Source organism: Barbatula barbatula (assembly GCF_947034865.1).
Source record: "Barbatula barbatula genome assembly, chromosome: 15".
NCBI lineage: Eukaryota > Metazoa > Chordata > Actinopteri > Cypriniformes > Nemacheilidae > Barbatula > Barbatula barbatula.
The window spans coordinates 13,077,355-13,101,068 of NC_136778.1; the positions used below are offsets into that span (position 1 = coordinate 13,077,355).

Consider the following 23,714-nt stretch of genomic DNA (forward strand, 5'->3'; position numbering starts at 1 on the left):
GTTGGAAAGCATGTTAACGTTCACCTGCCTCTCGTATTGGTCAAGAAGCACACACGTTGGAAGGTGTGTCAATGCAACAAATGCTTACATAACACGACACTCCCTACCATAAAGTTCAAGAGAAAGTCGTCTCTTGCTCTTTAGCTGCACTCAGTTCTTTGAAACTCCAGGAAGCTTTTAATGGTTCTTGGTGTAGGAGAGGGGCAAGCGAGAAGAGCTCATACAGGCATAATGGATGGGCATGCAAATGAGTGTTATGCAATGTTTTGCAATTACATTTTGCACGATATTGAAAAAAGAATTAGATCAGTCCCAGACAATTATTGTAGATTATCCTGGACGCTAGAACACTACCTGTTGAAATGTCTTACATTGCAATGATTTAGCATTACATTTTTTCTGTCGAAATCTAATCCTTCATTTCATCCACGAGGTAACATAGGCCTACCATTGTCAAACAGCGAGCTGTCAAAAGTCAAGCAGAGCTTTACATAGTCAGTGAGGCGTAAGTGTGTGAAGTTCTTGGTTTCATTACAGTAGCTGTCCTGGATGATTTATGACTCCTCACACAAACAAAAATGGCTTTCTATTGTTTGGGTTTGTGGTTAAATGTAAATCCCCCCCAACACAAAAAAAAAGATTTAAGACAACGTGATGTGTCACAAACAGACTTATAAAATAATGGAAGTCACCAGCCTTGTGCAACAGCAGCATTGCAACAGCAGAAATGTTCATGTGTGACATTTAAGTTACTAATACAAAATGTCACAGGAACAGATAGTTTTGGGTAAAACATTTTTGTGATTGGTTTGTCATTTTTGTGTTGTAAACTGGTTTAGGTCACATGCACCATTGCATTATGTCATATTAAGCAATAGTACAGACAAACAACGTTATTTGTGTCCACTGATCACACGATCACATGTTGCATGGGATAGAATGACTCCCACGGTTAAAATCAGCCTCAAATAAAACCTGAATGTTGGATAACGCAAGGCTCTCATGTTACGGGCAAAGAGACGCCCAGTTCTTCTTTTGCCAAGCGCCCTGAACACCTAAACACTGTGCGGTTTGAATCCGTTTTTTAGAGAAATAGATAAATGAAACAATCTCTGAAATCATAAGACTTGCCTTAGCATGTCCTACAATCTTTAAACAAATGATGTGTTAAATAGTTTAACCTATTTCCAGTTTGGCAAGTTGAACTTATATAACTATTATCAGCGTTATCCTGGGCTCGTATTAATGTCGCCCTACTTTTGGACAGTGATGCAAAAGTACCTAAAAGCAACACTTGAGTAAAAGTACAAATATCTCCCCAGAAAATAACTTGAAAGTAACCTTTTAGAATATGACTTGAGTAAAAGTCTTAAACTAACAGATAAATATTGTACTTCAGTATCAAAAGTACTTTTTAAATTGAATCTACTTAAGTATTTAAAGTTAAATTGACGCAAACGTTGTGGATTAAAATGTTTATTTTTTTAAACAAAGATAAATAGTGGTGCTTACATAGAAATGTACAAGTGTGAAAAAGCTGTTATGGTGTATAGACAGAACCCAAGCGCAGGCAGCGGTTTGATAAATAACAAAACTTTATTAAAACAAAGACCCTCGATGGGGGAAAACATGAACACAAACAAGACTGAAAACTAAAACTTCCCACAAGGGGGACAAAACAAACAAGGTCTTAAGAATAACAAACTATAAGTCCACAAACTTGAGTCCAGGGAACAGGAACACGGGTAATCCAGACAGACTAGGAAGGGTAAATGTGCAAAGTGTGCAAAATGCAAAATGAACCGACAAGAGACAGAGGGCAACTGGGGCTTGATAAAGGGAAACACTAACAAGGACTGATGACACAGGGAGAGTGGCGGCAGGTGACATGGATGAAACACTAAGGGAAAGCTAACAGGAGAATTGCACGAGGCAGGTGAGGGGACTGAAACACTAAGGGAAAGATGGACCAGGGCTGGAGACAAGACTAACACTAATGGACCGCTAACCGGGGAAACAAGGGGGCGGGACTAAAGGATGTGACACCGGAGGGAGAGCATGGCTTCTCAAACCAAAACAATGCTCTTTCTCCACACAAAACACATGGGACTGACATGATCCTGCCACAAGACTCGAAAACCAAGACAAGGAGAGGCAGGATCATGACACAGCCCCCGTCTTAAAGAACTCCTCCGGGAGTTCTTCAAGATCTCACTAAACATGACAAGACAGACAGACAGGAGGACAGACACCATAAACACAGAACAGAACACACTAAGGGCAGGGCTAACCTGACTAAAAAGGGATTGGGGTTGGACAAAAAAATAAACATCAATGGGAAGGGGGGAGGTGGAATGGGTGGGACAAACTTGGGAACATAATAACTGGGTGGGGACTTAGAAGGGACAGGACCCTGCTTCCAAGAGCTGGGCGGAGGGGTGGGGTAGGAAGGCCTGGGCATGGTAGGGATACCTCTCTTGGAGTAGGAGGAACTAGAAGGGGTAGGGCATGACAGGAAGGCCGGCTGAGAGGCCGGCTGGACAGGACTGGGTGCAGGACTTGGGACCACCGGACACGACGGGACCACCGGACTTGACGCCTGGGCAGGGCTGGATACCGGCTGCTGGGCAGGACAGGATGGTGCCACTCTCCTCTGCCTCTTCCTCTTTGATCGGCTCACAGGACGTGTGGCCGGCTGCAGAGTAGCGTTGGGGGACCCCACTATCTCCGTGCTGGAAGAGTCGGACGGGGAGTCCCACGACTCCCGCCGTCCACGCCTACCACGGAGGCTAGCTGGTGGTGGAGCAGAGTGTGTGGTGACGCCCAAAACCCCAATCCTCAGGGAACGACTCTCTGGGATCGGAGGCAGGAGAGAGCGCGAAGCTGAGGGGCAGCTGGAGGCAAGACTGCTGACCAGTTGCTGAAAGGAGCCCCGGATCAGCCTCTCCCGTTCCTCCAACGGTGGAGGCTTAACGAGGCCCGCCAGGAAGTAGGCATTCATGAGCGTCTCTGGCAGAAAACCCCGTCTTGCCACAGACGCTCGAGCATACTCACCCACAGTCCTATCTCCCTGAGGGAGACCATCGCAAACCATGGTTAGTTGTGGCCTGGTGGTTAGAGTGTTTGGCTTGTGATCAGAAGGTTGCTGGTTCAAATTTCAGTGCCAGCAGGTCATGACTGAAGTGCCCTTGAGCAAGGCACCTTACCCCTGATTGCTCTGCAGTAATGTGTCACTGTAAAAACTACTTGTAAGTCGCTTTGGATAAAAGCGTCTGCCAAATGAATAAATGTAAATGTAAATGGCTCCTTACACCTTACCTCCAGCCACGCCAAGGGCCCCAACTAAACTATAACAGGTAAGCCAAACAATACAAAAATCATGGAAATGAAATGCAAGCAATATGTGAGAGCATCCAAGTAGTGCAATATTTCCATTAAATAATTAAAGGTCTGTATTCTATTGTAGGGCCCACAAGACAACAAGAGTGGTGGTGGAGCGTGGCATAGGCCAGCTTAAGAGGCGCTTTCATGTTCTCTACGGAGAGGTGCGGCTGAGGCCTAGCAAAGTCATCATAGCCTGTGCAATATTACACAATATTTGCAAGGTTAGACAGATTGCAGAACCTCTGGAGGATGGCGATGAGGATGAGGATGAAGACAACGATGAGGATGGTGGTGAAGAAGATATTCACATTCCACAGGGGAACCTAGCCCAGAGTGGACTGCCTTACAGGGCCAACTTCACAAATTTACATTTCAGGCAAGCTGTAGCCCCATGTCATTTGAGAACTTGTGATGGTATTAAGAACTACCACAGTTTTACTGCACATCACCTGCAATTGTTAAATGCAAGACACAGAACACAATCTCTAAATGGTTTATTTTTTAGGTGTTCAAATTTACCCTACAGCTTACTGTTCATTTTCCAGATATTTTCTTGAATGTGAAATATTATTTACAATTACAGTCTGCATAAGATTAGAGTGTATAATTATGTTTATTGATTTGAGGGTACATCCTTTGCTCATTATCACCAAAACTTCATTTTCATCAAACTTGTAGGATCAACCAATCACAGCTTTTGAAATGATGACTCATACCTAGCAACCACACCTCTTCACTAAGATAGGATTTTCCATCCATTCCTTGCTCAAAGTTCACTGAAAATGTTCTGGAATCACTTTTAAGCTAAAACTCCTGGCAAGGAATTTTTAGGTTAAGTTAGGAGCTCTCTGAGAGGATTCTCAGAATCTTTAGGGATACGGGACCAGATCTTTATAAGTTTGTCAAAGTAAAGTCCCCCCCTCCAATATTATCCCTCTAAGAGAACATCTTGGAACAAAATCTGAACAAATCTGTCGGCCCTTATTTCTTTCTTTCCTTGCATTTCCTTTACGGTAACAACACAGTCATTTGATACTTCATTGAAACTGAAACATTTGCTCTTTATCTTTAGAAGCATTTAAACCTTGTGTTGAAATTAACCGCAGAGAACACCCTTTTGGAAAGACTAGTCTATTGTACTTACAGCACTATGCCAACAGATTACATAACCTCCTCTGTATTTTAGTAATCTAAGTAATGCAAAAATAGAGAGTTGTTTAGATACCATTGTTCCCGGAGAGCCATTAACGTGGCATGTCTCCAACCAAAACATGCCAAGGGATGAATGCAGATAAGGCAAATTACTCTCAAATTGATATCCAAGAAGGATAATAGTTACTATAGTACAGTTTTGTTAATGCATTGTACTCACTTTGAAATAAAACAATGATGATATCTATTTGGTTTCTTAGTGTGCTATGCAATGGTTTGAGTACTGTTTCTCCCGCTTGTGACCATGTTGTAACACAACAAGAGAAATTCAATAAGAGAAATGAGAAGGGATTAAAGAATGCAAAAACACATTTGCAGCGATTGTAGTTACTTGATTCCGTATGAATGTAAAATGTCTTTGTTGAAGAGAGACTAAACTTGGTATTATCTTAATATGCATTTCAAATGTTAAGTGGGAGTCTATGATAAAAATCCTGCACAATTTGTAGGTTGTAAACATTTAATAAAATAGCTTGTACAATCTCCACCTCTTTAGTTGAAAAAGACATGCAAGCAGTGTTCTGCAAAGTGCAAAGAAACTAAAAAAAGACACTTCAAAATAATTGAAATAAAAAAGCTTTATTGACACAAGTTTTGTGGTCAGAAGAACAAAAGATGTGGTTGCAAAGCTTAATTAAAAAATAATAATTTAAAATGTTCCTACTTGCCCCTTCACACGGGATAATAGTCACTGTGGGAAAGTTTACGGGCAAACGCAAAATACCTGCATTTGACAAAACGTGACCTTGCTGACGTATAGTGCACTAATGCAGAGCAAGACTTGCTAAAGTTTATTTTATTTGCTTGTGAGCAGACTGAATAAATAGATAGTGCACAAGAGAGGAAAGGCAGCCAAGAGAGATTTGATAACTTAATTTATCATGACCACCCTTTTACTTATCAGAGGACCTGTACATTTAGGTCCCACCCTGTTTAATCCAGAATGTATTTGGCCATTTACTTTAGAATGTGAAAACACTTTTAACTCAAGTTATTTCACTGTAACTTATTTCAACAACTCATCATAAACCCATCAGGAACATGACCAAGAACCTCTTGCCTTATATCAACACTCCTCAAAAATGGTACAGTAAAGCGATTTCTAAGAAAAAAACTAACCTTGGAAATCTTTATATCAGAATAGAGCTTGGGAACAAGTTTAAGAGCTGCCACATTCCTTTTTGGATTTTGGTTTGTTATGCCTGAAGTGATCCCTCTATCACAATATGATCCCTATATCTCTAAATGTATAGTACATAAGGGTCACGTAGGTTTTATCTTTTTCAACAGTCAACTTTTGAGAGATCTGTGGATCACTGATAAAAGCCCCCGTGGAGGGTATTCTGACGTGACCAAGAAAAAGAGAGACCCAACCCTTTTGGATAACCTAAACTATATGCTATCATGTGCTAGCCCAAAAGGCAAATTACTATTTACAGCTCATGGATCTCTCTTTTCTGTAGCTATCATTCTTTCTGATATGTACAACTTTTCAGTGTCCAACATCAAACTCAGTTGGCTTGGGCGATTCGAGAGTCTGAGCCGATGAAGTTGAGCATCGTTTGGACCAGCTCTGGCAGGTCATAGTCATGCTTCCAACCCCAGTCGTTGCGTGCATTGGTGTCGTCAAAATTCATGGGCCAGCTGTCAGCTAAAGAGGCAAAACCAAGAACTCAGGTTGTGTTCAGTCAAGGATAAGACAAAATGAATGTGGTGGAATGTGTTGAATCATACCTATGGCCTGTCGCATGTGGTCGATATTATATGTGACCTGCAGGTCAGGCAGCGGTTTTTGGACCTCTACGGCTAGTTCCTCGGGAGTGAAGCTCATGGCGTTGATGTTGTAGGTACGCATACTGAGTGTTTCTGCAGGGGCCTCCATCACCTCCAGCGTGGCCCGCAGACAATCATCGATGTACATCATGGGTAGCCGGGTGTCTGGCTTTAGGTTGCACTCAAACTTGCTGCTCTTGACAGCGTCGTGGAAAATCTGCACGGCGTAGTCTGAAAACAACAAAGAGAATTACTTTTTTTTATTGTACAGCAGTCCGGTCTAAAACTTTTTTTTGCCGTGGCAACATGTACTGTTTCAACATTAGTAGATTCAGGAAGAAGTGGTGTGACACAAATGTCAAGGTTAGTTTTGGTTTTCATTATGTTCTTCATTGCGTTTAACAAAATAGATTCAATGTTGTTGTTTCATTTCAACTACTGATAAAACCGAAGACTCAGATACATCTGGAAGAGAGTGAGCCGTACCTGTTGTGCCACCGCCGGGTTGAGAGTCTGCAGAGATGATGCCAGGGTACCGCAGGCAGCGAAAGTCAAGGCCGTAGCGGTGGTGGTAGTACTGTAGAATAAGAAAACAAGTAAAGGTTCATTCTCATAAATTATTCGGAGTGAAAGTCGCATGCTCATGTAGCTCACATGAACCCTATGAATAAAAGACAAATAAAATGCTAAAGGGTGACCTACGGCTTACCTCCCCCATTAGCTCAGCATGGACTTTGGAGACACCGTAAATCGTTCGTGGTCTCTGCACGCAGAGGTCTGGAGTGGGATTCCGAGGTGAAGTTGGTCCAAAGGCACCAATGGTGCTGGGGACAAAGAGCCGAAGCCCATGTTCTGCAGCAATGTCTAGGATGTTGTGTAGACCTAGAAAAAGATTAGATGAGATGAGTCATGGAAACAGATCTCAATATGCATACGAGTATCATGAGAGGTTAACGGACCTGTGATGTTTACTGCTCGAGCCAGTGGAACGTTAGCTTCCCCGACAGCACTCAGAAGGGCGCTGTAATGCACCAACCAAGTGATCCTGTTATTTACTACAATCTCTCGCAAGTTCTTGTAGTCCAGAATGTCAGAGTAGATAAAGGGGCCTGTGAATGATACATATTAATCCTCAAATCAGCTTACATTTGATCCATAACTACCTGACAACACAATAATCTTCCTATAACAAAATATATTATCACAATATTAATATCTTCACTCTTATAATGTTCTGAACAACACAGTGTTGAAACGAAGGTTTAGTTAAAGTGGTGGGACACCCAAAAATGAAAATTCTTCAATTAATTCATCATTAATTCACCCTTGTGTCATTAAATTGTTTTCTTCTGAACGTCGGTAACCAGACAACTCAGGCAAACATATACTTTTCACTTCTGATCTAAAATACCTAAACATAAATAAGGATGTCGTTTATTATTATTAATAATCATTATTATTATATGATAACAATTACTGACGATATTGAAAGTACAAAAAAAATTATATTACCGTATTATAATTTCAATATAAAATATGAGTGCTGTCAAACTATCAATTGCGATTAATCACATCCAAAATAATTTGTTGAGTGTCGAGTACTTTACATGTTCATTTTGTATTTATTAACATACAAACATGTATATATATTGAGATGTATTTACTTACCAATACTTGAAATTATTTGCACATATTTATATATTTGTATATTTTTCTTAAATGTATGCATGTATGTGTTTGTGTTTGTGAGTACAAAATTAATATGCACAGTACACAGACATATATGATGTAAACACAAACATTTATTCTGGATGCGATTAATCGTGTTTTAAAAAAATAAATGTTTCATTTGAAAGGGATGGGAGTCTCACCGCTGTGAAAGACATTGCTTGGTGGCTTTCTGATATCGGAGAGGATCACATTGTTTTTTCCAAATCGCTTCCTGTAAAACAGGGAAGTCACGTTTAAAAAAATGATGTAGCAACTTCTTGTAAAAAGGTTCTACTTTTACCTATAATACTAAAAATGAATGCAATTATTCATATCGTATGCTTACCTCAGCAGTTTAGCAAGCCCAACCCCTAGTTGCCCAAGGCCACCTAAGAAAGCGAGACAAATCCAGAAATACGAATGATATAATATTATGACAAGACACACAAGGAATGTGCACCACCCCTTTTTAAATTCACGATTAACATGCGAGTACTACGAAGGGCACTGGATAGGTCACTTTCGTAGGAGTGAAGGTACCCAGGTGTCGGTCATACCTGTGATGAGAACTTTGGGGTGGTCCGTCTCTGAGAAGGACACAGAGTGAAAGCTGGCATCAGATCCAGGGGTGACCTGACGTGGGGAAAAGCTGATGTTGCGTACTGCCACAGCCAGAGGTTGGCATCCACACCCTGGGGCCAGCTTTGCCACCTTACTCAGGACTCTGACAACTGGCATACTAGTTATCTGCAAAATACAAGATTGACAGGGACAGAGTCAACATCACACGCAATAGGGGAAACCTGTAATGGCATCACATACCTTCATGTCACTTCTCTTTTCTCATACACATTAACGCAACAAAACAGTGACGTCAAAGAACGAAAAGCCACGAAGACCCGGAAAAAGGTCTGATATAAGACATCCAACAAACCAAACAGATCGAGCACATGAATATCATTTTTAAGATGTATTAAACATCGATCACATGTTCTCTCCATCAAAACTAATCGTAAAGTAACGCGGTGCTTAAAATAAATAGCCGGTTTGCGTTTAGAGCAACATGCGAAATACAGCAGACACACATCTTTCATTAAATAATCCTAAACCTTTAAATTTATAATTCATCAGGGATCATTAAGTTACACTAAGAAATCTCTCAATTTACGAGCTGTCAACACCTTACCTTGCAGATTTTGTAACTCGAAAGGAAGAGAAGAGTAATTTGAGAGGATTTATACTGCCCTGCCTTCACAAGCAGCCAATAAGCAGGCCGGATCAATGCGCGTCGAGCGCTGTGCCAAGATACAGAACACATCATTCTCTCAGTCTCGACCTCTGAAGGTCTTCATCGTGCCACGTTTGCGCAGGCTGTCCTGTGCGCGTCCCCTGCTTTTATTACAATAACACCGCGCGCAATCAACTGGCTTGCTCTTGAACGTAAAGGTCAGGGAGGCTGCTGGGAATTGGCGTCCGTTTTTGAACAGTAACGGTATAGTTTACGCTGGAATAGCGGTTACTTGACTCCTACTGGGAGGAACTTTAAACACGGCAACGTGATCAAGCTCATGTGCCCATGACGACTACACCCTGTGAATGAACACCCTTCACATATCGGGCTGAACGATCATCGTTTTGACGCTAAAACGCGCATTTCACGTTACTACGTGACGCAACGAGAAAGCGACAAACGCGAGGATCATCTCTTGCGTTTCTCGATACAAAACTCAGACGTTTAACAATACGAGCGAGCTAGAAACAAACATTAAACTTTTAATGGTGAATTTTGGAAAATAATCTACGACGTCGCGCGTTTTAATCCATGCGAGAACCAACACCGGAAGCCTGCGTCCAGATGAGATGATGCCACGGATTCATACACACGATCTATTACAGTAAAACGTCATTTATTTCAAAACCACACATTTACTCACCTATTGACGCAATATGATTCTGATATTGTGTGAAAACGCGTTCTTTTGTGCTAAATGAGCAGCTTTGTAGCCGGCTTCTCCTCACTGACGCTTCGCTCAGTATCTTCAGGATTGCATCAGCTAACAGCGGAGGATTTATATCCGCCGGCCAAGAGGCTTTCAAGAGAAGCCGGCGGCGCTCTGATTGGCCACTGGCGGAGGTGAGGTCCTGACCACGCCCTCTTGACGTCTGTGAAACATGACGACTGAGAGGGTCTCTTCAGGGTGCACATGTTCAACCCCCTGTCAATGAATGCAGTCTGTTTCACAGTCAGACGGGGACAGTATGTTGAATTGAAATTAATGGGGACTGGGAGTGAGACAGCCAGGCTGTGTACATGTGGTAGAACATTCTTTTATTTGAAGAATATGGCCCTTGTTTCAGGACACCAAAGCTAACTAAAGAAGTATTGTAAAACTGACAGTTCTGGTCCTTGATTCTGACTGGCTGAGCCGAGTTTTAAAATACCCCGATTTACAACACACTATAGCCTGAATATCATTTTATACAGTGTGTTTTATTACATCCAAGGGCGTTCTATCTGTCTGTCCGTCACAACGTTTTATCTGAAATATTTTTGCTATTCAACTATACAAAAATAGTACATCTTTGGACACGATTCTTTCCTGTACAAATATCTTAAAATTCAGAAGACACATTTACACGACGCGAGAAGCAAAATAGTAACATTTTATAAGCGATACGAAGTCTTGTTTTCTGTTTATGCTAGAAAGAAAATCTGAAGAATTAGGTTGAAAGGATAAACTTAATTTTATTTTATCCTTAATATCTTGATTTATGAATTAAGATTAACTAATTTGAGAAGCAAAATGATCAAAAGTAAGAAATATATCTATTTGTGCAGTGTAGAAAAACTATTGCACGATTGTTACAAACCTGCCACGGCTCTTGCTTTGTGCTGCTAGCTGTAAAGCTTTCACAAATTGTACTAAACATGAGTTAAACAGTCCAATTGAGAATAAAGGTATAATAAGTAATGCCATGTCTAGGGTTTGCTGGCTCTTATATTTCAAAACAACAGCATTAACCTCTCTGCTGCCCCAACAGGTCTGGTTTTATTTGGTGTTACACTGTTTCGACCGGACCCAAATGGTGCGATGCGACAAATTGTTTATTCAACATTTACATTTAGTCATTTAGCAGACGCTTTTATCCAAAGCGACTTACAAAGAGTTCGGGGAGCAAGAAGCGATATTCTAATGGGTTAGTCACATCTTGCTGTGTTGCATCCAGTGTGGAGACATTTGTTTATAATAATAGGTTCTAATGCAATGTAGGGCAAGTCCCCTTTATCAACAAGGTTCTCCCTTTCCTTTCAACGGTTAAGCAACTCAAAGTGACACACTTCAGGCTGTTGTTTGCTCAAGGGGTTATTATCGGTTAGGGTTTGAATGTGTCTGCCAATGCGTCTATCATACCATTTTATGTTATATGTTTGCAGATTACCAAGAGAATACACTGTGCCGGAGTCCACACGTTATTTCTAGAAATAGGTGTGAGGAAATCATTGAGAATCGGTGGTCACTTGATGTTTGAGAATAACAACACGGTAACAGAGACACAGACACATGGGAGGTCCTGTATAGAGGCATTCGAAACTGGATATAGTTAGATTGGTGCGTGTTTAAGGCCCATCCCCCAGGAAACACTGTACATTACTGATAATGGGCGGGGAAAGCGCACATATGTTTATATGGTGAGAGATAAGATTTAAACAGCTCGAGTCTATACATGTAGGAGTACATCAAATATAAAAGTATGTTAAAGTTACTTTTACACAATTTGTCATCATTATTAAAAAAGGATGAAGCAGTACCAGGGTATTATTCAAATACATTATTTTAATATAATGAGCAATGCTTTCATTTTAAAGTGACTACATATTATTATACTATATATAAACGATATCTGAGAGGTCTAGACACCATTGCATCCCAATACGTTTGACAATTATTAGCCAACAGTAGTTAAGACTTTGTTATCCGTCTTTATCCTGTGATGCTGATAAGATAACAACATTTTATCACCACTTATCTCTCTGGAAGCAGACCATTTAAAGATGGTCCACTTAAGTGCGTAGACATCAAACATCTGTACATTAAATGATTTTTTTTTAATGCCCACAAAATGTAACATACTTACATACTTTACATACAATTGTAAAGCAAGGCATGACACAGTACAAACAATTATGACAAAATAGTAATGATACGTCAGTTTATGTCGAAGTGCCAAAATGTCATCAAATAAAAAGATATGATTATACACCTGATAACAATGTCTTAACTTTATCCAGTGTCAAAACCAACCATAAACAAATACATTCATGCCATAACTCATTCGATGAAATGCAGAAATCATAACAATTCATATTATGTATGCTTAATGACTAAATGTAAATGTGTCATGTGAGAAGTGAATATTCTAAATGTAAAATAAAAAAAAGTTTAAACATAAAAATTCCTTCATTTGCATACATTTTATCTTCAGGAATGAAATACACGTCCATACTATTATATAATGTCAAGAAAGTGCAATTACTTTGCCTATCTGTCTGTTATTTTTGCTTGTAATGGCTTACGCGGCATCAGGTTTGTTATTATTATTCATGTATGGGTGTGGCTACTGGAAGGAGAAGCGAGTTGTATGCGCATACGCAGAAGTGTACATTGGAAAGTTGTGAAATTTAGAAATGTAATTGAATATTATACAGAAATAAACCAAAAGCTTTAAAATGTATGAAATGGCTTGTACTTGCGTAATTAGGATTTTATTATTCGGTAAGAGTATTAGTCGATCAGACATAGCTAAGAAACTGTAAGTTTAGTTTCATATATGAACCTCAAAAATATATATTAGAGGCGTGATATAGTCAAATGATGATGTACCTCTGTAGAAAAAAAGGGGAGTCAACGAAATTGAGCAGAATTTAGCGGAAGAGATGTTAGTTCTGACAAAGAAGCCTTTCTAAAGGTAGGGCTGTTAGGAGAACTAATGCATTGGTAAAGTTTTTTGTTTAAAAAAGAACATCGTTTTGTAAAAATCATGCACTGAGGACAGAGATTGTCTCATTCTGAAGTGAGAAAAAACAGCCAGGCTACAGATAAGCAAGAGTCAGTTCCAAGCACAGCCCAGTACTGAGGAGGAACATTATAACAAAAGACAATAAATGTGCAGAAAAGGGTTTTAATATCAACTTTACTTTAAACTCTAAACAAAAAGAGTGATAGAATCATTTAAAAGATGAATAAAAACAGATTGATTTAGGGAAAAATTATGGTATTGACTATATGCTGTACATGTAAAGGCAATTGAAGCTGGACTGCCCATGACAGCAGAAGATATTGCAAGATGCATGCAAAATGTGTAAGGTATAAAAATAGTTGTTTATTTAGAAATGTTTACGTCTAAGGATGGGAAAGGATTGTGCTTAAAAAGAAGGCAATGGGAATATACATGTATGAAGAAAATACATTAAGAATCTGCTGTATTTATAGAGACGTGTGTTAATATATAAATTCAGCAGAGTAACAGGACTACAACGGACGCAAAGACAGATTTTTGATGTATGGTATGTGCCTGTAATGACCCAGAAAAATTATTTTGTAATGTGACATTTGTGCAACATCTACAAAAAATGAATTAAAAATATTCGACCCAGAGGGAGAATGGAATTTGAGATTAGCAAAGTCTACTAGAGAATAAACGTTGTGCACCGTTTGGACCACTATACGATACAGAAGTTTCAATACTGGTTAAAATTGTGTGGTGTTTGATTTTGAAAGTGTCTCTTCTAATCACCCTAGATTCTAACTCTGCACCAGAGAGACTCAATGAGGTGTCAGACGGCAAGGACTTCTAAGGTGCAAGACTTTTAAGCTTCATCTCCTTGTTTGGCTTTGACAAGCTTGTCTGGGCAGGCAGAGGAGGAGCCACGGTTTTCTGGGAATTGAAATGAACTTGAGAATGAAGGATAATGAGTGAAAATAAATGCACGAAGGAGGTGTTATATATGGTAAAACAATTGTCTGTTATTTTTGCTTATTTCTTGACCAGTGTATCAAATATAATGGACTGGTCGGAAGATTGTTATTAATTTGTGTTTTAGTAGTGCCTTATATGGCATTGGGCAAGATGGACAGTATTTTTATTAATGTATGGGTGTGGCTACTCTTGGAAGGACCACATTGAGAGTATTTGACTTGAATAACTTTACCTAACCTGAGAATAATAAATAATATGGTTAAAGGTGGGAAGATAAAAGCACACACCGTAAAACAATACTTTTAATGATAATAATTCGCAATCTTCTAAATGCCATTACAAATATGAATATTACCCGTGCACAAAATATCTTATATGAGTAAAACAATCAAGTATTAATTATTCAGTTTCTTATTCATATAATCTCTTTGGAAATGGTTCAGATTGTGTAGGACTCAGAGGGCTGTTCTATCATGCCACTGTCATTTCCAAATTCATTCCCTTTTAAAACCGCTATTGGTTTATAGCGATATGGTCTATTGCACTTTGTGGCGCAGGGCTTAAAATAAACTATGGCACATGAGTAATCCCTTTTCTCTGAGAATGTGTAAACGGCAGCACACAATTTATAAACAAAGTCCGTAGTGAAATGACATCCGGATCAGAACCACAACCTTCTTAGCCAATAAGCTGGGTGATCTCTTGACAGAAAAAACGGCAATATGGACGAGTACGCAAAGTTGGCATAGTGTTTGAGAATATTTAACCACAACGACACACTAAGACAGCAGCGAATATAGTAACAATAGAGTAAAATCCATTACTAATGCCAGTAGAAGTCTAAGTTAACATATTAATGTCAATAAAGTAGAGCAATGGAATAAGAAAAGAGATAAACTGGGCAGGATAAGGAAAAGGAGTGTGTGTGTGTGTGTGTGTGTACATTTCCTATGTGCACTATGGGACAGCCTCTTTTTGGCAGTACAGACACGAAAAATCAGGAGTGTTGAAATCTGCCAGTATGATATGTGACATGTCCTACGGTGTCTGCAGCGGGCGGTCCTCGGTCTCGAGCTCGGCCAGTTGCCTCCGGAGGCTGTTCACTTTGTTCTGGAGCTCCTTGTTGTACTCTATAATATGGACCATCTCCTGATAAGCCTCATCCAAACACTTGGTGGAGCGATTCCAGCGAAGAAATACCCCTATAGGGAAAAGAACATACATTCAAATTCATAAATCTGTCATGTTCACCGCAAGCTCTTTAAGTGTGTTTGTTTCATATCATAAATGAAAAGAAAAAAGTTGATGGTGTTTGAACAATGTATAATATACAGTATGTGCCACATAGAATGGCACAAACTCATACAAACATTTTCATCTGTCCATACCAAGCATTTTCAAATGCACCGTGCGTGTTGTGCAAATGCCCACAGTGCTTTAGTGTTATGTAACCGTACAGTATGACTAAAATCTTCAATGACGTATGGCATCATTACACCCATGTTTCTCAGCACAAACACAGATGACCGCTTCTATTGATGTTAGTAGAGGACACAGGTCAACTAAAGTCACCCAGCTGTGAAATTAACAATGGGGATTGACAAGGCTATTTCTCAAATGACTTTCATGAGTGGGACTCTCAAGTGTGCATTTTCAGAATTCTGAGAATTAAAGGGATAGGTCACCCGGTTCACGAATTCTTATATCATTTACTCTATGACTGACTCGTCAAATGATATTTTGCAGAAAGTTGATAACCGAACAGCGGCGGCACCCGTTCACTTCAATTGTATGGACACAAGAGTGTCTTCTTTTGTGTTCTGCAGAAGAAAGTCAGTCATAGAGTCATGACAGAATTTCCATTTTTGGGTGAACTATCACTTTAGTCTAAATAAATAAATAACAATTTCATCGGTGTGTTTCAATGCTGTAAAAATAACCTCAAAATGACAATTCTGTTACTTTATACCTTATCTTGTTCTTAACCCTATGACGGTTTTTCAACAGATCAACTTTAGGAGAATCACACCTTATCTGTTTGAGAATGATACACAGTTTCTTGTCTTGCACGAATGTAACCTTGACTCAGCCCTCACCATTTACGTAAGAGAGAAATTCCTGGTTGTTACATCACAACAAAGCATTAAATCCCTCTTAAAAAAAACATTGCCTTCCAGAAGAAACATACCCGTTACCACACACCTGAAAAAGCCCTAACAATCAACAGTCTTGTTTAATTTAAATATTGAATTTCTTTTTCAATGAAAAACATTTTCCTCTTCTCTGATCCTACTTGTAAACATGGCTTTATATATTGCACTTACATGCCATTTAATTGACAAAATGTCAAATGCTCTCTCATTTCTAAATTTCTTTGGATAAAATAATCAGCTAAAATCAAAACATGTAAATGGAACAAAGGAAACGGAAATAAAAGTATTGATGTATTTTAGTCTTGAAAGTATTAGTATTATAAAAGTATTCATTCAATTATAATTTTCATTGCCATTTCCAATTATTTGGAAATCTTTATTGTTAAATATTTAGTAATAACAAAGAATGAGGAACGGCAGGTGTGTATCTCTGAGTTCTGCTCATGAGAACGGCTCATGTGACTGAAAGTAAACCCTGTGTCTAAATGTCTGCTTCAGCTGAAAGAGCAGCTTTCACTGCACCTTTAAAACAGAAGCATGACAAACTCCAGAGGTGAGGCTTTAAAAATGAATGGCACAGAGGTCACAGGGGTTATGCATTTGTCACGCCTGTTAATTCCATGTGACTTGTGTGTGGCACTGAAAACTGCCATTTCAAACCCTAGAAAACGAAATGTTCACTTAAATATGACTTTACTTTGGGATCGCAATGATGTTCAGGTTAAATAATACCAGAAGTCTCTTCTTCAATGCTTAAAAAAGCTTTTAAAAATGTCACTGTAGTCTCATTAGAAAAATACGGGTTAAATATTCCACATACAATCTTTTCTTTTATATTTTCTGAATTTATGTCTTGAAAACCACCCCACAGTTCACTCTTTCTCTACATAGAGTTGGTTTTTTAACAGTTAGAAATGACTTTGCTTAAGTCAAATGACATGCTTATCTCCAGAAAACCAGAATGTTTGTAATAGCAGGGTGATTAAAATGTACACAACCGACATTATGTAATAAAGACACGCATCAATGCTCAAGCAAACAAAAGAATTCAACACTGCTGACACAGTTTATAAAAACAATTCTAATTCATCTAAAAAATATACTTCCTTGTTTGCTACTAACGTACAACATACTGTATCTACAGTATGTGACATGCCATTGTGATCAATTAAAACAGGTTTCCGACTATAGTCCTCAGGACGCCCATCCCAGAACGTATTAGATATCCCCTTGTTTAACACCCTAACAAGCTGATGAGTTGAATCAGGTGCTTTATAAAGGGAGACATCGAAAACGTTCTTCCGGTGGGACTGACGACCCTTGATATAAAATACAGATCGTACAAGCCACACATCAAATGTCTCTCACAGCTCCTAAACAATAACATTGTACAAAACACTGCTGCCCTCTACAGGCTCATGTAATTTACACAAGCTATCATCATTATGTATTAAAACATTAAAACTATATGTATTAAAACATTTATATTCAGAATATGACAAAAACAATATAGAGACAGATGAGAAGAGTGTAAGAGATGTTTGTCCGGTGCTCACCCTCCCACAGCAGAAGGCTCTGAGGTGCAACAGACGGCCAGATGACAAGGTTGTTGGACTCGTACAGTGGGTTCTGAAATCTCTCCAGCTCCTGAGGTCTGTTCACCCACGACCACAGAGACACAGTCTTCCGAGACAGCTGCAGCTTCACCCTGAAACATTAAACACAGTTTAATGTGTTCATGTGTCACAGTTTGAACACAGGCGGTACCCATTGACCTGCACTTGTTTTGTGCCCATACAATGGAAGTGAATGGGTACCTCCGCTGTTCGGTTACCAACATTGTTGGTCGTGCAGAAGAAAGAAAATCATACAGGTTTGAACTGACAAGAGGGTGACTTAATGATGACAGAATTGTCGTTTTTGGGTGATGTTTTTAATGGCCTTTAGAAATGTTATACTACTCAATCTGAAATAAAAAGTAATTCAGCGCTCCTGATCTAATTCATTTTGAAGAACAAATATAGAAAAAATTAACAGATAAGTAAAAAAACCTAAATGAAACCTGGGTCTAAAGGTCATATTATAACGTCACACAACGAGATACCAGGTATTTCCAGTACAGTTTCAGAACATTTTCATCGAATTTCATCGAATGAAATACATTTCACAACACATTTACAAAACAAACCTGCTCGGAAATAAGAGACAAACACAAAAGGGTGAAGGCCAGCTAGAGGATGACCTCTGCTGACACAGAAGAGTAAACTGATGGGGTCATGATCTTTGACCCCAAACGTAACTTTCCACGGTCAGAGTCTGATGGCAGAATTACAGCCTGCTATGTTCAACCTGTAACACAGAGCTTTCGTGCTGGAGGATGTATGTTCTGTGAATGTGAAGTATGTGAGTATGAGCCAATTACGGTAACAACAAAACATGCTAACCTCTCAGCCACGCTGTTTCCAAGGAAAGTGCCGAACTGTGAGGCGTAGGCATGTTCGAAGAGCATGATGAGGAATTTCTCGTTGAACTGGAAGGAGCAGGGGAACTGACGCAGGATTTGCCACACGCAGTCCAGAAAGAGGAGGAACACTGGAGCTTCACTCCGCAGCTTCCCGTTTGAGTAGGCAGACTGAGCGCAACGCTGCTGGAAGGGGTGACCAGCCTGAAGGAGAAGGTTACCAGGTCAGAGGTCCATTGACATTTCCCAACAAAACCATAAAGGTCATGTGTACTTTACATTTGACTGAAATACAACCAGCGGTGTCGCAATCATCCAGTTTGTGCATTGCATTACATGCACTGGCCAGGGTTACTGATAACCAAGCTACATTGGCCACCATTGACTTCCGATGTATGGACACAATACCACGGAGACATGCATATAAGTTATTGAACAACCCTAGAGTAAACAATTAATAACAGTTTTTTATTTTGGGGTAAACCACCCCTTTAAGTCTACCCGGTAACCTCGCTCACCTGCAACCACTCTCGTTCAATCAGAGTCTCAAAGCCGCGGATGGTTCTGCATTCAGGATCAAGGATGATCTGGGCCAGAGAGGTCACCTGCAGTGTAGAATCTGTGCCCTCTGTGCCATGAACCAGCACCGATGCCCCTTCCCTACAAAACAATTCACACAACACACATTATAAGCATGAAAAATAAAAATGGGCAACATGAACATCACGGTACTGTTTTATCAAAGCATTATATATGCTGAGACAACTAAGTAGGCCATTTGCAGACAGACTTCCCAAACTTCTTTGTTTCCACAGGTTTGACCAATGGCATGAGAAGGGGCGGGACTGCAAGTTTGTCCAAATTAAAGGTTCAAGGCTGGCTGGTAAGAATGGCCCTGTAAGCCCCTGCTGGTAGAGATTGTAACTACAAGACCAAAAATATATTTCTAAATTGACAACTATAAAAAAAGAACCGATAATTCTGACAAATAAATGTGTTGGGTGTTCAATGTTTGATGTTTAGGAGCCTAATAAAAGTCTCTGTCGGCTACATTTCATATAACAGCTCAGCATCGTCATTTCAGCCAATCAGAACATCCCTACGTTTCCTGCTGCTTCAGAGTTATCAGTCATGTGGCACCCACAGCTCATGTGACATAAAAATAACACATGAATTGATCCAAATCACACACCACCAGAAACTTGATAATGAAGCATTTAAACAGCTGTGGTGGCATGAACCTAATTATGATTACAGCGCGACAACAGCAGTAATTACCACCACGAGCTTTACCAGAAATGTAGGGAGAAATTAAGCAACCGTGGCTTTTTGTAATTAACTTGGAATAGAGCTAAAGCAGGGAAAACAGTAATTAACAGTTACACAACATGCTAAGAGACGTTCTAGGAGTGTGTGTGTGTGTATGTGTGTGTGTGTGTGTGTGTGTGTGTGTGAGAGAGAGCGAGAGAGAGGCGTACCGGTCAATACACTGTGCAGCCAGGCAAGCGGTGGTGAGGATTTCCTTTACGTGACTTTGCCAGTTGGAAGCCTCAAGTTTACTGAGCCAGCGGTCCATGCTGTGTGACTGATCGTTGCAGGCCTCCACCAGCTTTATCAGACTCTCCTGAAGAACACTGGACCTGTGAGAGAACAGGGGTCAGAATACGGATTCACTTACAGAACCTTGCTCTAATTATTACTTTCCTTGCATACATTTTTTCCTCGAAGTTAAAACTGCATTTCTGCTGCAATGCATAAGAAGTCTTTCCAGGTTGGCATACAAGAATTTAAGTTAAAAGTCCCCTAATAAAAGTGTAACGGGTACTAGTCTCCGTCGGCACACACACTTTGTTCACTAATGACTTGACGCATGAAGCCACTACAACTGTTATTTTCTCGATCTCACATGCTCTGTTCTGATTGGCTGACTTTATACAAAATCTGGGACTGGAGGTATGTTTTTATCGGTCTACCTAAACAAAGTTGTGTACAATTATATATTATATATATATATATTCAAGAAAAATATACACATTTTTTAAAGTATTTATATGTAATATATATTATTGGTAAATATAAATAAATAGTTGTAAATATTTCCTAAATATGTTTGCATGTATGTGTTTGTTAATACAAAATAAATATGAATAATTGGTACAGAACCTTTCAAGGATAAAAACTTTACTGGATTTTCCAAAATGGAAACATATGCCTTTAAAAGATATAACATCTAGTCACGGTGCATCTTTGTCTACTCAAGTTGCGTTTGACCGCAAGAGCTTCAGCAAGATTCTGCAAGACTCGTCAAGTTTGTGGTCTATTACCTTTTAAAATCTGATTTGAATTTAATAATCTATTATTGTGGGATTAAGTCGGTACAAACCTCTCAATAGCTTTATGGATCCTCCTCCATTGCGGGTAGTTGGCTTCCTGTTCAAATCCACCTCCGCGGGCTTTAGCCTGTTGTGCCACAGCTATTGTCCGCGTGTCGATGATGTAACCACGCTTCCCTGCGCAAAGTGTGGCATTGATCAGTTTTTCATCCTCTTTGCAGCGACGCCCGTTGGTTCCAGTAAGAGGCTGCGCTGCTCGCATTATCACCTGGGCACAGCATAGAGGATAGCCTGAACCGATCTGTATCAAACTGACTTTTATATGACAAAAAACACACAAAAAGATCCATGCCGTGCACTGACCATGCCGTTTTTCTTATGATAGTAACTGAGCACAGGAAAACGCCCACCGTGGCGGAAGGAAGCAGCTTTGCAGAGGGTTTCATCATCAATGTCTTTAGGCACGGTCAGTAAGGATGGATAGGAGGGGCACAAGCTGAAGTCTTTATTCACCTCACTTAGTCTCCATTCATCTGTCTGAAAGTACAGAGAGGGTACAGCTGCTGTCAATGTTGCAATACGTGCCATGCCTTCATTATCGTTATATAGGGGTTAATGCTGGGGTCTTCAAGTGTTCTTAGGCTATGATCTCTTTTGTTAATAAAGAGATGGAACTTGGATCACTGCTACAATCTAAATTTAACATGTAATCCCCATGCGTAAGAGGTATTACCATCTTATTGTATTTACATCATTTTTTTATGCTCACCTTGCTCAAGTCTTATTACTAAAGTACTTTTACTATTCCGTTACACTGCCTTTAAACTGGAATATTCACAAATAACAAAACCAAGACAAGTGCAAGCCTTTACATGGTGACTAGACTGTTTTATGAAATACTAGGAAGCTCAAAGCATGCAGCCACAACTATTTACTTGATACCGAACATTCTGAAAAAACTATCCACAATGCACTGAAAAATATCATTACAACTTTTGAGTGTTGACCTCAATGTCTTCCAGGGATAAAACAATACCATAGACTCCAGATCCTTGAAAACCTCTTCTGGCAGGAACAACTGCCATCCATCCTCTATGACCTCAAAGAGAGGACGGTAGAAAAACGGATACCTCAGTGAGACAGAATCAAGCGTTGACAGAGCCTGAAACACAAACATATAACACAAAATCAAATAGTTTTCAGGTAATCCAAGTCTGTTTATGTTTATTCTGCGTAACGAGTGACTATTAGTTCAGATTTAACCTCAATTGAGCTGGCAATGTTGAGACACTCCTCCAGGCCAGGTATGTCCAGCTGAATCGCTCGCAGGTCTTTGGATTTCACAATAATAGTTCCAAGTGACCCGACAAACCTGCACCCAATTTTACAACAAGGTCGCATAATTTAATCAATGAACAATGATACTTCTGTTTATCATGCTTTTTTACAATACAAAACATCAATATATAAAACTTGAAGTATAAAAAAGGAACTAGTTTATATCTACAAACATGAATGAAGCATAGCAGTACCTTTTCTCAGTCGAGTCGATGTTGGCATGAAGCAGCCAGAGCTCCTCTGTGTTGTCCTGGCGAGAGGACAGGATGAGGTGATGTCCCGTCAGACAAAGAGTTCCCTCCACCTTGGGCATGAAGGGTCGGTGGAGGATCACCCCATCCACACGAGGGGTCTTGATCAGTTCGGCAAACTCCATTGTACATGAAAGGTGCAAGAAACCTGGCACAACCAATGAAAATGAATTATTGGTCTAAATGGTGCTGGCAGAAATCATTCACAAGTCATTTAATAAATTCAGAAGTGTTTGGTTTATTATAACATATTAGGTCAGAAGTTGAACCCGGGTGGTTTTTAAATGCTAAACGAAAGCTGTAAAAGTTAAAGAAATCCAACAAAATCTTTCCATAACCACAGAACGACTTTTTATACGGTAACGAAGTCGGGACTGTCAGCAGTGTGCCCTAAAATATGCGCGTATTCATAACGTAAAATACAGCAATATCAATATCCTATTTAACCACATAATTACGTTTTTAGCATAAATACGTTTTGTAGTACCGATTTAAATCTCAACAGCTGTTGTAGATTACCAAAAAACTGCAATACACACCCTACAGCTACAGCATGGATCGCATCCAACACAAAACAATAGCACATTCGTTTTATTTTTTCAAGTAAGATAAATATGGAGGATGCATGTCTTTACAGTTTCTGTGACGGAATCAATTGATCTATTTCTCTTATGTCGCAATGTGACGTTAATGAAAACCGACGGGATGATTAACTTCGCGTAGCTTCAATACGACTCAGACTAACGACGACAACTTGACAGATGTTGTCAATACAAAACGCAGACCGAGTTGAAATCAATAACAATTTGCGATTAAAACGCATGCACTTACGCTATTTTGTGTCAATAACAATAGCATTCCTCTCACCTGACACCTCCTCTACTTCCTCGTCTTCACTTCTTTGCTGGATCGGGTGACAGTCCGCAAACAAATATGAAGCAATGTCGCCACCTGCTGGTTCGGGTGAAATCATTCATCGGGATGATTATAAAATGAGGCGAGATGCTCAACAAACGACCATATTTTTGCTAAAAGAAAATACACGTGTATAAAGTTATGTAAACGCAAATACGTATATACGGTTTGAATTCATTACAAACATGAGGCTGTTGTGTTCTCT

The 23,714-nt window shown here is 39.6% G+C and overlaps 2 protein-coding genes across 4 annotated transcripts; both read right to left on the reverse strand.

The window, feature by feature from the left end:
- Positions 1-5,041: 5,041 nt before the first annotated feature.
- tdh (L-threonine dehydrogenase) lies at positions 5,042-10,244 on the reverse strand. Of its 2 annotated transcripts, none has more exons than XM_079475490.1 (9): positions 10,014-10,244; positions 8,637-8,826; positions 8,426-8,468; positions 8,241-8,311; positions 7,329-7,478; positions 7,079-7,251; positions 6,856-6,946; positions 6,331-6,600; positions 5,042-6,247 (listed from the first exon to the last, which is right to left on the reverse strand). In XM_079475490.1, exons 2-9 carry the CDS (start codon positions 8,815-8,817, stop codon positions 6,108-6,110), a joined length of 1,119 nt encoding a protein of 372 aa, XP_079331616.1. In that variant the 5' UTR covers positions 8,818-8,826; positions 10,014-10,244; the 3' UTR covers positions 5,042-6,107. The 2 variants fall into 2 exon arrangements, with proteins under 2 accessions (XP_079331616.1, XP_079331615.1); XM_079475489.1 differs by lacking the exon at positions 10,014-10,244 and adding an exon at positions 9,266-9,513 and having other exon boundaries at positions 5,045-6,247.
- Positions 10,245-14,347: 4,103 nt separating this feature from the next.
- mtmr9 (myotubularin related protein 9) lies at positions 14,348-23,503 on the reverse strand. Of its 2 annotated transcripts, none has more exons than XM_079474699.1 (11): positions 23,462-23,503; positions 22,538-22,742; positions 22,269-22,377; positions 22,042-22,167; positions 21,369-21,542; positions 21,056-21,273; positions 20,151-20,312; positions 19,191-19,332; positions 18,656-18,876; positions 17,768-17,919; positions 14,348-15,260 (listed from the first exon to the last, which is right to left on the reverse strand). In XM_079474699.1, exons 2-11 carry the CDS (start codon positions 22,717-22,719, stop codon positions 15,097-15,099), a joined length of 1,650 nt encoding a protein of 549 aa, XP_079330825.1. In that variant the 5' UTR covers positions 22,720-22,742; positions 23,462-23,503; the 3' UTR covers positions 14,348-15,096. The 2 variants fall into 2 exon arrangements, with proteins under 2 accessions (XP_079330825.1, XP_079330826.1); XM_079474700.1 differs by having other exon boundaries at positions 23,426-23,483.
- Between the last annotated feature and the right edge of the window lie 211 nt (positions 23,504-23,714).

Excerpts from the sequence above, each read along its gene's own strand:
- tdh (XM_079475489.1), bottom strand. The coding sequence starts at position 9,400 with ATGATGTGTTCTGTATCTTGGCACAGCGCTCGACGCGCATTGATCCGG. Across the intron at positions 8,469-8,636 it reads CCCCAAAGTTCTCATCACAG|GTGGCCTTGGGCAACTAGGG; the intron begins GTATGACCGACA and ends TCGCTTTCTTAG. Across the intron at positions 6,947-7,078 it reads ATGCTGAGCTAATGGGGGAG|TACTACCACCACCGCTACGG; the intron begins GTAAGCCGTAGG and ends CTTATTCTACAG.
- mtmr9 (XM_079474699.1), bottom strand. The coding sequence starts at position 22,719 with ATGGAGTTTGCCGAACTGATCAAGACCCCTCGTGTGGATGGGGTGATC. Across the intron at positions 22,168-22,268 it reads ACATTGCCAGCTCAATTGAG|GCTCTGTCAACGCTTGATTC; the intron begins GTTAAATCTGAA and ends TTTGTGTTTCAG. Across the intron at positions 21,543-22,041 it reads TCAAGGATCTGGAGTCTATG|ACAGATGAATGGAGACTAAG; the intron begins GTATTGTTTTAT and ends CTGTACTTTCAG.